Source organism: Aquila chrysaetos, chromosome 4 (genome assembly GCF_900496995.4).
Source record: "Aquila chrysaetos chrysaetos chromosome 4, bAquChr1.4, whole genome shotgun sequence".
In the NCBI taxonomy this organism is placed as follows: Eukaryota; Metazoa; Chordata; class Aves; order Accipitriformes; family Accipitridae; genus Aquila; species Aquila chrysaetos.
Window position 1 is genome coordinate 76,515,448 of NC_044007.1, and position 16,238 is coordinate 76,531,685.

General features: G+C 42.3%; 2 protein-coding genes across 5 annotated transcripts in view; both read right to left on the minus strand.

The window, feature by feature from the left end:
* Positions 1 to 1,180, minus strand: part of IKZF1 (IKAROS family zinc finger 1) — a 73,517-nt gene extending 72,337 nt beyond the window's left edge. Inside the window, exon 1 of one of the 4 annotated variants that reach the window (XM_041123081.1) lies at positions 1,162 to 1,180. The gene's annotated coding sequence lies outside the window, so the exon portion shown is untranslated. Of the gene's footprint in view, positions 1 to 158; positions 240 to 479; positions 656 to 1,161 lie in introns of those variants that run through there. The other 3 variants (XM_041123080.1, XM_041123078.1, XM_030012909.2) reach the window with 3 other exon arrangements.
* SPATA48 (spermatogenesis associated 48) overlaps positions 1 to 16,238 on the minus strand; it is a 121,116-nt gene that overhangs the window by 1,439 nt on the left and 103,439 nt on the right. Inside the window, 2 exon segments of the mRNA XM_041122831.1 lie at positions 47 to 335; positions 518 to 548. Coding sequence (XP_040978765.1) covers positions 47 to 335; positions 518 to 548 — 320 coding nt within the window.

Below are 16,238 nucleotides of genomic sequence, written 5' to 3' on the forward strand. Positions count from 1 at the left end.
CGGTGGGTCCCTCCCCCGCCGCTCCCGCCCTCCGCCCGCTCCGCACCCGCACCCGGGGACGCCGCCGCCGCCGCCGCCCCGCAGGTGCCGCCGCCCGGGACGGCGGCGGGCGGCAGCGCGTCCCGGGGCGGCCGGCGGCCCCCGCGGAGGAGCGTTACCTGGCGAGGTGTTTTACCGGGCTGCGCCGAGCCGGAGGCGCGGGAGAGGGGCCGGGCTCCGCGCCGCCCCGCCGGGCGCTCCCGGGGCCGGCACTTCGAGGTGTCTCGGCACGGCAGGCAGCGCCCGGACGCGGCGATGCGGCTGGATGTCGCACGCCGCGGGTTGCAGACATCCACCTGTAACGCCTCCGAGGCGAGGTGAAGGGGGTCAGATCACCCTCCTCTATCTCAGCCCGGTCATTCGCACCCCCTGCGAAACGTCTCCCGCGCCTCTCAAGCGCTTGCATTTAGCGCCGCGGGATCGGAACTTAAGGAACTTACTGAAAATCGGTGGCAGAGGCAGTCGCTGAAATCCAGACCTTACGCTCCAGTCCAGGGGGCACGGTGAACCTGACGGAAATTACTCGTACGCTTAAGAATTAAGTGCATATACGCTCTGTGGAGGATCAGGATCTCATTTCTGCTGTGCTTCAGTTCCTCATCTGCACGACGAGGATAATAATACTTCCTTTCTCACATCCTATCTTTATCTGTGCTCTCATATCACAAAAAATTCAGGCATAACTTTATGCATGTGAGTAATCTCATTGACTTAAAGGGACAATTCAGAGCTGCAAAGTCAAGTAAGCATGTAAGCATTGGGAAGATCAGGGCCTTGTAAGGCAAGCTCTTTGGAACAGAAATCGCCTATGGCTCACTAAAAGTTTATACTGTACAACAATTCTCAATTTTTTTATTTTTCTCACTGCAGAGATGCAGAACCCTTCTTTTACTACAACTTGTAAACAGACTTTATGGGTCTGATAGGGTTGAAACCCAAAGCCACATTCTCCTCTTATGTATTCCAGAATACCCCCCTTCATCTTCCAGCATGTTTGCATGCAGGAAAACGAGCATTTGATCAGTAGAATCTCACCCCGGCATTAAAAAGAAAGAAAGAAAGAAAAAAAAATCCAGAAAAACATCCACAAAAAGGTGCCACCATATGCTTAGCAGTTAGTACCTTTCTCCAGAAAGAGCTCTGCCTCAGAGAGACTGGGAAATACAGGCAGGGAGAACTTCACCAACCACCCTCTTGAAAAGCGGAAGCCGGTTAACTCAAGGAAATGCAGCAACTTTCCACAGATACGTGCGTCTGGATATTTTGAAGTAAGAGGACCGACATTCCACTAAGGAACAGCGCCTTCAAGAGCTGTTTGCTGCTCTCCTGTGCTCCAGGCTGCTGCAGGGCCTGCAGGCCAGTGGCTCCGAGTGTGCTCCAGCCTACCGGGGGGAGCTGATTTGGCACGTATTTTTAAAGGCAGATTTCACACTGTGCAAGCCACAATTTCTCATTAAACATTTGGTAAGAGTTTTAAGGCGAGAATCAAGTTGCTGGATGTGTGTGAGCTGAGCCTGCTGAAGTCAAATCTTGTGAGATGTTAAGCATCCTCCGCAACTACTGTGCTTACGTTTGTTAACAGCTCATAGGAGCTCTCAGGACTTAGAAGATGTTGTTAAGACCCTTTTAGGGCTGACGCCCTTGAGAATTACTAGCAGTATAGTCACAGCAGCACCGAGCTCACTGCTGGCAGCCTGCTGTCATGTACAGCAAGTTTCTTGTTGGGATAGCAGCAGTGGGTAGTCTGAAGAGACCTCCACTGTCCCAGTGATGCTTACCAAGGCTAGAGCTACTTCAAGCCGATCCGTTAAGGGGTAGTTGCAGATATACACTTAGGCACTTGCCTGAGGAGCCAGATTCTACAATCATTTTCTTGCAGTATTTCCACTGACATTACTGGGAATTCTGGATGAGGCAAAGTGGGTTGTAAATGATGTAAGATAGAGCAATATATAGCAAAAAAACCAAGTAGCCTTACAGGTGTCTAATTCATTGCCAGCTAAATCTTATCTCAGACTAAATCTACTAAAGAAACCTTTCCATTGCTGTCGGGTTTACTGTGGGAAGCATCTAACGAGGCTGCACGGTGAACAGTTTCCTTCAGATTCGTTCTTAAATACAAACAGTAATTGCTATTGCAGGAGGTACAGTGTTGCTACTGCTAAGTATCACCATTTCCCATTTATTACTTTCCTACAGCAGTCTTACCAGCCTGAATCCTCGAAACGGACAGCATGCCACATTCATGCTGCTTCAGGCCATTACCAGGCAGGTGATGATCATTAAATACAAAAATACAACAGAAAAGTTCTGCAAATTGAGAATGAACAAAAAAGTTTTAAGGACAGAGCATGCATATTCGCTGCAACAGCTAGAGTGCACCAGGCAGGTGCTCCTCTTGCCTTTCCACTGCAAGATTTATGTTGTAGTCCCAATTCTTCAGAAAATGGCCTGGGCACAGCATCCAGAGGGTTTGCTGGCAGGATTGTGAACTTGTTGGGTGAATAGTTCTCATTCAGTTTGGAAAACAGAAGTTCTGATGAAGATGAAGATGGTGAAGATTTATCACCTGAAGAGGGGTAAATTTCCAGAGGCACAGAAGGGTAATGGATGTTGTTTTGTACAGCCAGAAATCTCCCCTGAACCATGATTTCTACTATAATACTAAGTGTGGCCAGCTTTGTTTCACAATCCTTACCGTACCTAGCCCCCTGGCCCCGAGAAACCCCCCACAGTGCTATTTTGCTCTCAGATGGCTCTTCATACTTTGCAGTGCCAGAAGTGCTTAAGAAAATATCATGGACCTCACACTAAACAGTTGATCGGCAGCTATTTGAATACAGCATAGGAAATACAGATCGCCGTTCCCATTCCATATAACGTCTAACATTTAATAGATCTTCCTTTGTTTATAATCTTTGATCCATTAAACCGTACTCTCAGATTTTTTAACTTCTGAAAAGAACTCTGTCACCTTTTACAAAGCTCTAATGCTTTTACCTCAAAAGCATCTCAAAGTTCCATGGTTTCCTCTCCTTACACATCATGGGAAATACCACCTGTGCAACTGACATATAAATACAAAATAGCACCACCAAAATCTTCTTTCTTTCCCATCAATCTGTTCATGTCATTTTCCTCTTCGCATTGCTGTGCTGACTCCTCAGCCACTGCTGCAACATATTTATTACTCACCTCTCCCCTAACTTGTCTTACATCAGCTTCCCACTGTCCTTTACTCGATCTCTCCCATCATTCTCATTTCTCATTTACATATAAGCATTTCAGGCAATCGCCTCTAGGCTTTTTTCCCACATAACTTTTCTTCACTGACTGACCTCCTTGAACTCAACTACAAGTCCCTTGCTCTCTCCAGTCTGTGTATTTTCCACTGATTTCTACTGTACTACCATTTTTGAGTCATCTGCGTACAATTAGAAAGCCCCACTTGTTGTTTTCTATACCTCAGCCTCTCATTTCTTTCTTTGTGAGCTTCTTATCTAGAGGCCAGAGAAACTCTTAGTGCCTTATGGACACTACCACAAACACAAGATAAATAATTGTTGTAATAATGCAAGGAAATGTGGATGACAGCTGATCAGATATGTGAGATTTTAATCTGTATGTAGGTGAAAGGAGAGAAAAATCAACCGTTTTTCATCAGTGGCTTTGTTAACTTCTTTCCATTTTAGGAATAGTAGCAAAGAGAGGGGTTTTAGTTTTTTTAAAAAAGGTAGAATAATATTTTACAGTAAAGGAATGTAATAGGCTGAATATGACTGCAGACATTTTTTGGCATCAAGGACAGGTACATATTGTATGACTGGTGACTGACTGACTGAAGTGGAACCATGAAGTTGAATGACATTTGCTATTCAGCAAGGAGCATCTCAAATTTATATGTACTTACAATTTTAGTGGAATTAAACACTCTGGTTACGGGTGTACACATGCACACATGCACAAAACACTTGGGAAGGGGCGTACAAAAGACATCATCAGTCCCACACATTGTATCCTATCATTGGTTGAAAAGCCCCCCTTCTAAAACTTGCTGCTTGTAGTCACATCTGGACCGATGCTAAACACAGACCCAGGACACTCGCATCCAGCCTGTTATCTCCTTGTTTTTCTGGCTGATCTCTGGCATTTTTGCTCAGACAGCTCCGGTAACCTGGAGAACCTGTCAGTGGAACAACGGGCCAGGGGGTCTGCCTACAGGACAAGTGCAGCAGAGATAGGAACCAGCCACACCACCACTCCATTTCATAGGGTAGACACGCTGTAATTATTGCTAGTTATGTTTAGGTAGTGCACAGAGGTGCTAGTTAACAGGTGTCACTTTACCACAAGCTGTTCCAAGGAATTTGCTGTCTTCTCAGGCAACATGGATTGCCTAGACTATCTAGCAAAATAGGACATTCTTGATTACAGGCTAATCAGTCTTGCCAAGGACTTGGTTACATACAGTAATACCTGTGTGTCAGGGGAGGAGGGAAGGACACAATTTCGTTCTACAGTAAGAAAGTTCTGTCTAGAGAAGACTACGGTGCTACTGTCAGCAACAGCACCTCAGCTAGGATACAACTCAAGAGTTGCAGGAACAACACTTCTTCCTTAGAAGACCGCCCAGCAGCTACTCTGCATATAAAAACATGGCATGTAGGATTTAGTCTAATGTAACTAAAACCAAAATTCTGGCTCTCTGTTCTGAAATACCCCTTATGGCCTATGGAAAAAAGTTTTGCTGCTTCAGCTATTTTAAATGATAGGTCTAGTTTATGCTTCTTTTCTATAGCTATTTTTACATAGAATATACAAAAAATTCAACTGCCAGTTACATCTGGAGACAGCTACCAAAGTGCAGTGGTTACTCTAGATTTCCAAAGTTAAAAGTGAGAACAGAAATGCTTTAGTCAGAGCTGCAAATTTAAAGTTAATTGATATTTCTCTTACTTAAAATGCCTCAGAACAGGACCACAATCATTTTTGTACTAATACATACCCGTAAGGTTTCCAGAACGTTTTGGTCAGACATGAGGGAAAATATGCTGAGTCCAGCATAGGGCAACAAAGACAATGAAGGGACTGGAGCATCTCTTCTATGAGGAAAGGCTGAGAGAGCTGGGACTATTCAGCCTGGAGAAGAGAAGGCTTGAGGGGATCTTATCAATGTCTAAATACTTGATGGGAAGGAAGAAGAGGGAGCCAGGCTCTCCTCAGTGGTGCTCACTGATAGGACAAGAGACAACGGGCAAAGGAAATTTCACCTGAACACAAGAAAGTACTTTTTTTACTGTGAAGAGTGTTCAAACACTGGAACAGGTTTACCAGAGAGTCTGTGGAGTCTGCATCTGTAGAGATATTCAAAACCCAGCTGGACGTGGTCCTGGGCAACTAGCTCTGGCTGACCCTGCTTGAGCAGGGGGGGTTGGACAAAATGATCTCAAGAGCCTGTGATTAGAAAAAGGCAATCATTTGCTTTTCAGAGGTCATTAAATCTACATATAAATTTAAAGAAACAAATGTCCTATCATGTTAGTTCACCTGTTACTGATCCCTTCCAAATTTGTGAATTCATAAAGTATAGCTATAGCTGTACTTCAGTTAAAATTTCTCAAGTCATTTTCCTTTTGGAAAATAGGGGTAAAACTTTTCTATGTATACAAAAGGGCCTGAGCTAAGAAGGATGATCACACTTCCCTTGTGCTATCCATTGCATCTGAGGTTCAAAGAATTTTTCTTTTTTTTTTTTTTTCCCCCCACACATATTATCTCACGGAGGTGCTATGGCTGTCTACAGGGTGAGGATCACAGTGGTTAGGACCTAATCTACCCAGGCAGAGAGGAAGATGTCCCTGAGTCTAGTCAGATACTGGATCTATTCCAAGATCAACATTGTTAATCAGGCATTTCTCCACTAATAGAGCTGTGTAAGAGCTGACAAGTGTTCCTCTTGAGAGACTACTGCCAAAATTAGTTCTACCTGAGAAGGTAGCTGGAAATAGGAAAAAGATAAAAGTCCTTTTTTGTATGGCTTTAATCTTGACTTAATAAGATAAGGAATACATTAGAAATTCAGAATGATAGTTGACTGGCAGATGGATAGTTCATACTCTTCCTCTCTACTCTTATGATTACTCCCTAAAAATTCATATGGACAGATTAAAAAACTTGAAAGTAGGTGTCTGATTTTCTGGCAAAGGTGAAATGAAACAAGTCTGCTGTCATTTCAATGCTGTCTACTAAAAAGCAGGAAGCAATGGAGAGTTGTGTTAATAAACCGATGTATTGGTCATAAAGATTTGCTTTTTCATTTTCATTTAAATCCATCTCTTAAAGTCTCTTGGCTATTTTTTCAAATCATAAAGCTCTAATGAAGTTGGATCAGAAAGTTTCAGAAGTATGTTACACTCAATTTTCAGAAAGAGTAAACTACTAATAATACTGCTAATACTTGAAGGATTGATCCAACCTCACTGCTCACGAAAACTTCAGTAACAAGTCCTGATTTTTCCAAGTTAATTTATTACTGATAATTATTCAGTAAAGATCTCTGAACACTTGCATTGCACAGTGGTTCAACATTCAATTGTTTTATTTGATTATGTGAATTATATGCTGTTGTTTCTGAAATGCCAGTAAGTGGCAAGCGTATCCACAATCTAGTGAAACTAGTATTCATTCTGTGAGAGATTTGCTTTCACTGAACTTTTCTATTAATAAAATTCAATTCAGCTTTACAATAAGTACACTCATTTGGCTCTAGAAAACAACACCGGTGTCTATGAGGTCTGCCATCTTCATCCCCACCTTGCTCAGGAGGCTGTCCATTAAGATCCCTGTATATAGTTAGTGATGAATTATAACTTCTGATACTTGCTGCATGCATGTGCCAAATACCCTGAGTCTGGAGAAACAAACCCATTTTAAGTAAACTATATGCCTTATCTTTGTGCCTTCCTATTCCAATGTATTTCAATATAGCTGAGAGTGTACATCTCCTCTCTGGATTATCTTATTTATAGTTAATGATTACAGGTATGTGGTCAGATTGCCTTTGTGGTCAGTGTGATCTCTGTCACTTGTTGGAAACCTGTTTTGTTTAACAGCAGTTAATACTTTCTGTTAAGGAATCCAAGGGGGAGCTTTCTTCTATAACAAACAGAGCAATAAAACAAGCTCTGGAGATTAGTGCTGCAGTTTACAAGCAAGTGGCTTGGACAGTGTGCAGTTTTTGAGTGGTGCAGGAGGGTGGGGGATGTGGGTGGTGGTCAGTTCATAACACTTCATCTCTTCTGCTCCTTCCTCCTCACACTGTTCCCCTGCTCCAGTGAGGGGTCCCTCCCATGGGATACAGTCCTTCACGAACTGCTCCAGCATGGTTCCTTCCCACGGGCTGCAGTCTTTCAGGAACAGACTACTCCAGCTTGGGTCCCCCATGGGGTCACAGTTCCTGCCAGAAAACCTGCTCCTGCATGGTCTCCTCTCCATGGACTGCAGTACCTGTCAGGAGCCTGCTCCAGCATGGGCTCTCCACGAGGTGCAGCCTTCTTCCAGGCACATCCACCTGCTGTGGCATAGGGTCCTCCATGGTTTGCAGGGTGTATATCTGCATCACTGAGGTCCTCCTCTTTCTTCACTGGCCTTGGTATCTGCAGGGCTGTTTGTCTCACATTTGCTCACAGCTGCTATGCAGCATTTTCTACCCTTTCTTAAATATGTTATCACAGAGGTGTCACCAGCATCGCTGATGGGCTCAGCTTTGGCCAGCAGCAGGTCTGTCTTTGAGCTGGCTGGAACTGTTTCTGTCCAACATGGGGCAGCTCACAGAAGGCATCCCTGCAGCTCCCCTCCCTACCAAAACCTTGCCATGTAAACCCAATGAGCTGGAAGACAAATAGCCACACTGATGCTAGCTTGAAGACTCCAGCATGGCTGTCTGACTCCCAGTGTAGAGCTGCTTACTCCAGGAGATGCACCCCATAGGTAGGGAACATCATGTCTCTGCCTTTCATCCAGGTGCAGGCATGCCCATTTGGCAGGTGAGCAGTTTTTATAACTTGGGCATCTAAAAAGCTGTACTTCAGATTATTTTTATTATTTGCATTACCTGAAAACAAGCAGATGCCACTCAGGGTCTAGGACTCCATCGTGTGTGGCAGTGTGCAAACAGTTCATGAACTGTTTTTCTCTTTAACTATTTAATCAGACAATGGATAACCAAGAGCTACACACAGGTCAGGGAACTCAAGGAAACCGTGAGATATTATCAGGCAAATCGGTAGGCACGGGCTTGAAGCACAACATCATTGCAGTTGTTAACAAGTTTTGTAGGGATAACAGCTACGAACAGGTTCAAGGGAGAAAATGAAGTAGCTGGGATGGTATGCACAGACACATCCTTCCTAGCTCCACAAGTAACCAGAGAAAGTGCCGATTTGAAAAGAGAGCGAGCAGGCTGGGGAGAGCCATCAGAGATACAAGAGCTTCCCAGCAGATGTACAGTAAGTCTTAGGCTAAACTGAGGATGGAGAGCCAGGAGCAGATACAAACTCCCAAACCATGTGCTAAGGCAATAACGTTTCCAGCATTTTGAATGGACGTGAACAGGACAGCACAGGCCTGTCTCTGACAAGGGTGAGAGACAAGGTGAAAGGTGACAGAGACACAAGGTGATGAGAATTTAAACATGAATTTCAGCTACGGGCAGGCTTAGGAAGGGCCCCACCTGGGCAAAGTCATGCAGAAAGGATGCACGGCTTTCAGGCATATTCTTTAGAGGAGGAGACAATAGAGGCAGTTTGAAGGGAGGCCGATGTTATTTATTCTGGTCTGAAGCAACATGTATTATACATTGTTACTATGGAGTTGATCATGTCAAGAATACGTATTAACTGTGTAGCCGACACAGCTTTTCTTTGTCCCGTGCCTGCCCCTTCCCTGGGTGTGTCCTTCATAGCCAGCGCCTCAGGAGACTCAAGATGGAGACGGGTGATATTAGGGTGAAATTAGCCATAAAGAAAACATTTAAATAAAAATGATTAACCCAGTGTTAGAGCTATTATGGGACAGAAAAGAAATGTCAGAGAAAAAAAATGTGTACCACGACTGCCCCATTATGCTATAATTAGTTTATCTTTGTATAATTTATGGTTAGCTCTATGTCAATGAATTCCAGCAAGAAGAAACCCCTGGCCTGTGGCGAGTCTGAAAGAGAGGAGCTGGTGATGCCTGGATTACGCAGAATTTTTAAAGGTATTCTGGGAATTCAGATGCGCTCTGTCTTCAGAAATCGAAAGGAAACAGCTCCTTCTTGTACAAGTTCATTGACATTGAACTAATTACAAGCTAGGCACCTAAATATCTTCAGACACATATGCTTAGATTTCCAAGTTTACCTTGGTACAGGTAAATACTTTTAGGAGGAATTTGGAGGACTTCTCACTGCTTATATTATATAATCAGCCTAGTGGCTCTTGATAGGCATCAGCTGAGTTTAATGAAAAGTATTATTTATCTCAAGGGAGGTGAACAATTATTCTTTTTCTGGTTCTCTAACTCCTTCTTCCCTTTAGAGACTAATATTTGACTAGAAAAATAATCATTAAGAGAGTTTATACTGTTAGATGGGAATCTAGCCCAGTTACCTGACTTAATGACATAAACATGCAGTAATATGTATATATTGATGCCTTGAAGTGAATATCAGGATGTTTTGTCCTGCAAGGTAAATATTGATCAACATGTACAGTGTATTTTCCCTTTGGATCAATATGCCTGTTTCTTCTTAAATCAATAAGTACTTATTCTTACATAGAGGAAAAGTTTGGCTCATAATTGGATAAAAGTGGGTATACAGTAAATGAGAACATTTTTCTTGCTTACCTCCAACAATTGTGGGGCTCAGGGTTTTAACAAAAAGTCAGACTGAACACGTAGAATGCTGCATATGAGGTTCAGAAAATACTATCACTCACATCTGCTGAGCTAATATAATAAACATCCACATATATGACCCAGTTTTCTAATCAGAGAACAATGCTGCTTGCTGAACTCAGCAGAAGCAGTCAATATTCCACATACATCTCTCTGCTTTTGGGTTATTTTTAACTTCTTGGAGTATTTCTTTGTGTGTATGTTTAAACAACAGGTACGAACATCCAGGGAATCTTGGGACCTGTTTTGTGATTATATATCTTCAAGCTCTGCACCCTAACTATTGTTCAGTTGCAACTGATAGCCTGACTTTGAAATAAGAGAGGAGATGAGAATTTGACCATTATTTCAGAACCTCTGCATTTTCAGAATCTGCAAATTTTCATCTTTTTTCTTCTTTATTCCAAATACATGCAGAAATCCTTTACTACAAAAGCTTTTCCTGCCACTTTGTTGTTCTTGTGGTTGCTGCTACAGGTTATTATTAGGAAAACAAAACAAAACAAAACAAAACCAAAACCCAAACTCGCCACTTTTAAACTCTATCACATAAATAAATTCCACACTTCAGTAAGGCAAACTAGCCAGCTGTGAAAATGCTGGTCTGATGTATCATAAGTGAGAATTTGGCCTAGTAGATCTCAGTCTGAAAACTGTAATATTTCAAGGAAAAATGCATAGGGAAACAAAGTTAAGAATACTATTTAAATATACAAAACCAAACAAACAAACAAATTCCCCTTATGGTTAGTCTGGCAGCGCCTTTTTTTTCCATGAAGAATTTGGAAAAGAAAGAAGTATCAGAAGCATTGTCACATTTTGAAAATTCGCTTTACAAAAGTAAAGTAACTTAAGATTATTAACTACATTAAGGCAGGGGAAGTAAAACGATTCATGAACGTACGTACCTTTTAATATATCTTATAAGTAAATGAATAACTAAGTAAAGTAATAAAAAAGCTACTTTTACTCTCTAAAGAACTGCAATTCAGGTTCTCATTTCCCTCCTACTGCAGTAATACTTAACCAAAGTCAGAAGCTGTCCGCTGAGTTTGGCTTTTGAGGGGAAACCTCGATTTTCAATCTCCAGTACTGTCAGGTGAAAACACTTTCCAATTCATCTGATACATTTATGCCAGTACATTGACATTTATATTCCCCAAGTAAGTTGAGATCTTCATGGAATTTACATAGTTTTGATTGACTGCTATGTGGCAAATTAAGGTACTCTTGTTCAGACTAGTTTGCCATTAGGTTGCCATTTTTTGCCAGGATGGAATTTTCAGAGCATGTAAAGTAAGGCCAGTGTATGGTGGCACAGGCTTCCTAAATCGCTTAGGCCATTTCGGGGAAATAGTGCCCCAAAATATTTTTTCCAGAGGAATTGTTAAGTATAATACACACCTTCTAGCACTCATCAATCCCTTTTATATCCCGGATTTCTGACCTCTGAGAGAGACTGCGCAGGACTAAGCAATCTACACAGGCAGTCTCCCGCTGACAAGGGAGGTGCAGACTGAGTGGAGGGAAAGCTGGCTTCTGCTGCTGCTGCAGGGGCATAGGAAGAGGAACTCATCCGGCAGCCCCCAGGGTGAGTGGGAAAGCATTGAGGGAATCGCACTTTCTTTACCTATTCAGAGGCAACTGCAGCAATTGGTGACCTCTGTGCACGGTTGTTTGACCAACGCACTGCACATTGTAAGTGCATAACATTCCTTATATTGCATGCATAATTTCATTATTATTAATAAAAAAGGTGAAAACTAACAGATGACTTCAATTGCACTTCACTGTGCTATTCCCGTTCACAATTTGCAAAGTTGTAACAATTACAAATTGGCCCAGTATGACCTCTGCACTCCCAATAGCACCACTTTGCCTCCTTCATGTCCTGCAACTTTCCTTCACCACTCCTACAGGCATAAGAATTTTGCAATTATTTTCCTCTAATTCTTCCAGTTTCCCCAGTAACCCCATCCACCCTATCATCCCTCAATGTCCCTCACACCCATTCTCACTCCCTTTACTAATTTTCTGTATAATCCATCTCCCCTGCTCCCATGCCAATTCTGCAGCAGTCTCTCCCATCCTTGACTTCCCTTGCCTGTCCAGCTACCTCCTACATTTCCCCTTCATATCTGAACATATTGAGTGTACTGTCTGCAAGTACCGATAAGATTTCCTGTATTCCATTTCCACCCTAGAGTGTCTAATCTAGTTTCTGCACCTTTTACTCCACTGAAATTAGGAACAGCTGAACTTGGTCAGACCAGAGGACCATCTAACCCAATATTCTGCCTTACAGAGGGGCCAAAACGAGATGCCTGTGAAGTGTTATCAGTATGGGCAAGGATATAGTGATATTCTCCCCACCACCCTCAGCTGTTCTGGTCAAAATCTCTAGTGATCACTTCCCAGCCAACTTTCAGAGCCAGAACTTGCTCATTCTTTTCTTTCTTGTCCTGTCTGCATCTTTTTACATAATCTCTTTTTTCTTGATGACTTCAAAACCGGTGCTGGTTTTTGGTTCTCCTCCTAGCTTCATCACGCTTTTTCGAAGCCCCTCTTGTTCTTTAACCATTTTTGCTGGGCAGGCTTCTGGGCTCTGTCCTAGACCTCTTCTCCCCCTCCCCCTCCAAAATAAGAAGATGCAAGGTGCTTTTGCAATTACAATTTAAGCTAACAATTCCATGTTGATTATTGACAGACTTATCAACCAGACTTTCCTGTCTGGTTTCTGTCATTTTCTGTCCAAACTGAAATGTCAGCCTTTTCTAACATGTCTTTGTGAACATTTCTCTAAGCCCAAGTTCAACAGTGCCAAAACAGGTGTCATTCCTCTCCCTTGAATCATAGTACACCAAATCAGCATCCTGCCTCTTTACTTAGACTGTCACCCAAAAACCTCATCCTCAGCTTGGAACTCTCCCTTGCTTTTCACATTCAGACTATTGCCGATACTTGAAAACTATTTTAGAACATTTCTAAAAATGATCTCAGCTATACATCCAACAGTTATAACAGCTAACTCCAAGTTGTCCTCCTTTTGTATCTTGATTACTGCAATATTCTTTCTTCTAATCATAACAAAAATCATCTAGCTGCAGTCATGTTCATTCAGAGTATGGCTACAGAGATCATTATGCCTGCCTGCCCCTTTAACCAAATCAAATCTTTTCCGAGATACCTTCATCTGCTATTCATTCTATCACTTAAAAAAAGAAAGGATCTGGGGGGAGGTTGAGTCCTTTCTGGTCTATAATCTCTCATTGTCTATCAAAGTGTAAGCCCTGACATTCAGTGGGCCTTTGAAACTTGCCTCCACCAACCAGCAATTTATTTTTCAAACAAGAATCTTTGTTCTTTCTCCCATGCTGCTCCTCACTGAGAACAGCTCCTGATTCTGCCCTTTCCTTTACTGTTTCAAAGTTCTTACCTATGGCCTTGTGGGAAACCAGAATTACTGTTTCTTGAAGTTAAAACCAACAGCTTGTTTTTAATAGTCATAAAACCACTGAAATTTATAACATAGTGGGAAAACCTTCATGTGGACTACAAGGTGGTTATTTGAAGAATGAACTGTATGGTATTTCCAATCATAAGAAATCGGTATATGGATACTTCCAACATTAGTGTAGCCTTACTTCTCTTGGTAAAACATCTATTATTTCCAATATTTATAGACATACAGGCAGCATTTTAAAGGTCCTCAATAGAGAACAGTGATGATCAATGCAACAAAAAATTCTTGATTTTGCATTTCTTTCTTGCAATATGTGAATGATTTTCTCAAGAAAGTGAAATACTAAAGATTTTATACTAGTCTGAAACCAGATTATATGAACTCCACTTCCTTTTTTTCAATTGGTGAGGGCACTATTTAGTAGTGAGATGAAGAATAAAGCCCAAAGCAATCAAGAAAAATGTGAACAATGGTGAACACTCTGCTTGGGGCAGAAGATGAAGCCTCCAGCTGCTTGTCCCAGCACTGCAAGAATCACTTCAGTAGGATGAGAGAAGCCAGTACTGTCTTGATTAACTGGGTGTGTAGAGTTTTGGGGGGGGTTGCTTTTCTTGAAGCACACACACAAAACACAAGACAGAGGAAATCGTATCATTACCCACATGAGCCTGTGGTTTGGAAAGACGAGCGGTTGGCTTCCGGCAGCTGCAAGGAATGATGCAGAGTCAGATAGGGCAGGCTGTCACACACTCCATACACTTTTTCACTACAGTTTTTCTCCCCATTTTTTTAAAATGCAGTAAGCATGCTGTCCAAGTCTGCCAGAAAAATGAATTACATAGGTGTGCCCTCACTCAGCTATCAAATCCTTCTCTTCCAACCTACTAAATAAAGAGAGGGGCTGTTGCATTCATGAAAAAAAAAAAAATGAAAGCAAGGTAAAATCGTTTTCATGCAAGCCCATACTAGAGAATCAGGAAGGTATTCATTTTATTTTGTGTATCTAGACAGTGATTTTAATGTTATGTAAATGCAGCAGGCAATTCCTAATCTATCCTGAAATGTATGTGTCAGAGCTCTTGTGTAGTACAGGTTACTGATGATAAAAACAAGATGTGTTTTTATACAAGGAAGGCGCATGATTACTAGCTTTAGAATTTTTCCTTTCATTACAAATTTAAAATAGGACAAGCCAGTGCAATGGAAACTGAGGGGTACCACTCAGAAAAAGCTAGTGTCTTTTCAGAGTCAAGTTTGACAAGCATTGTTTGCCTCTCTCCTTGAAACCAGAACAGCTAGACATGGTAGCAGCCTCTTAGACTTTAAAACTGATGAAGTAGAAAAACTTCTATTAATCTTTAGTGCACCAGTGTTCCTCATTTTTCTTTCTTCTTTTTTTTTTCTCTTGTAAAAAGGAAACTTATCTTGTCTAAAGAACGTTTCCAAACACTCAGTCAAGTTGAGGTTGTCATGATAAGGCAATCTTCACATCAGGAGACTTTTTCAGAGAGGAAGAAGCAGCTCAGATACAGGCAGTGTCCAAGCCTCAGATCCAACTGTCAAGGAAGCTGATGCACAAAAGGTCTTAAACTGACATTTATGTTGTTGTTACATGCTTAGGTATCTTGGTAGAACAATCCAGAGTCTCAAACCAAGATTCATCTACCACCTCAATCTAGCAGCCCTTCAGTTTCTGTTTCCCCAGTGAAGTCAGCACCCTGCTTTTACCCCACAAGCCAGCAGTTAGACCATGCACACAGATTGTGCATCCGCATAGACATCTCTCCTCTGCCTGAGCAAACGCAGATTTACTTGTGCACCCTGCTGGTTGAATCCCTGCAACTCTCATGCACTCCTGTAGAGTCATGAACAGCACTCAGCTACAGGACCTAGCTTCAAGCCTCTTCCCCACTTGTATAAAGCTGTTAGGATTTAATAGGCAAGACAGATACAGCATTACCCTGAATGATCAATACCTCAGCAGCTCAATCAACTGGCAATGTTCTCTTACGGCAAATATAGGCTCCTTCCTAGATGGGGAACTTGAACCCAGGTCTCCTGTAGCTGCAACAAGGACTATCAGATAAAAAATTCTGTGGGGAGAGGAGGAACTTCTGCTGTGTTTTGTCAGAAAAAAGCAGACATCGTAGGGTAAAACTGAACTATCAAAGGAGATTTCAGGGCTGTGACTATCAAGTACCAGCTCGTGTTTCCCAGCAGGCTAGAGTTATATATGTGACTGATTAAGAGAAGGACCATAAGCTAGTCAACATGAGCAAAGCCAAGGTGCTTCCCTCCTCGTGCACTGACCTGGCTGGATCCTGTTCTGAGAAGTTTGGCAACACTGCCCAAGTCATCTGTGGCTTTTGCACTCAAGTGACACTCCAGCTCTCCCCTACAACTAAGGTTGATTAACCTCTGAGTCAACTTAGAAAGCCTCCAAAGAGCCCCGATGATGGTGTTTTCCTTACTCCTGGGAATTAGGCAGCATGACACAGAGACAATAATATTTGCCCTACCTGGCAGCATTCTAGGGAACTTCTGAACTGTCATTTTAATTCAACACTGCAACATCTTTGTGTTGGAGACAATTTCTCATGAGGCCAAAGAAGGCACAGGATCCAGATATGGATCTCAAATTCCATTTCTAACCACATGAAAACTGTAGATTCAATTCCACCATCCGTCAGCATGAGGTAAACTGGGAGAAACTACACAGAAGTATCAATATAATCACGGCTTCACTTGTAAGTGATGCCAGTCAAAGGATTATCCTTTTGTGAGAATCAAAGGTAAT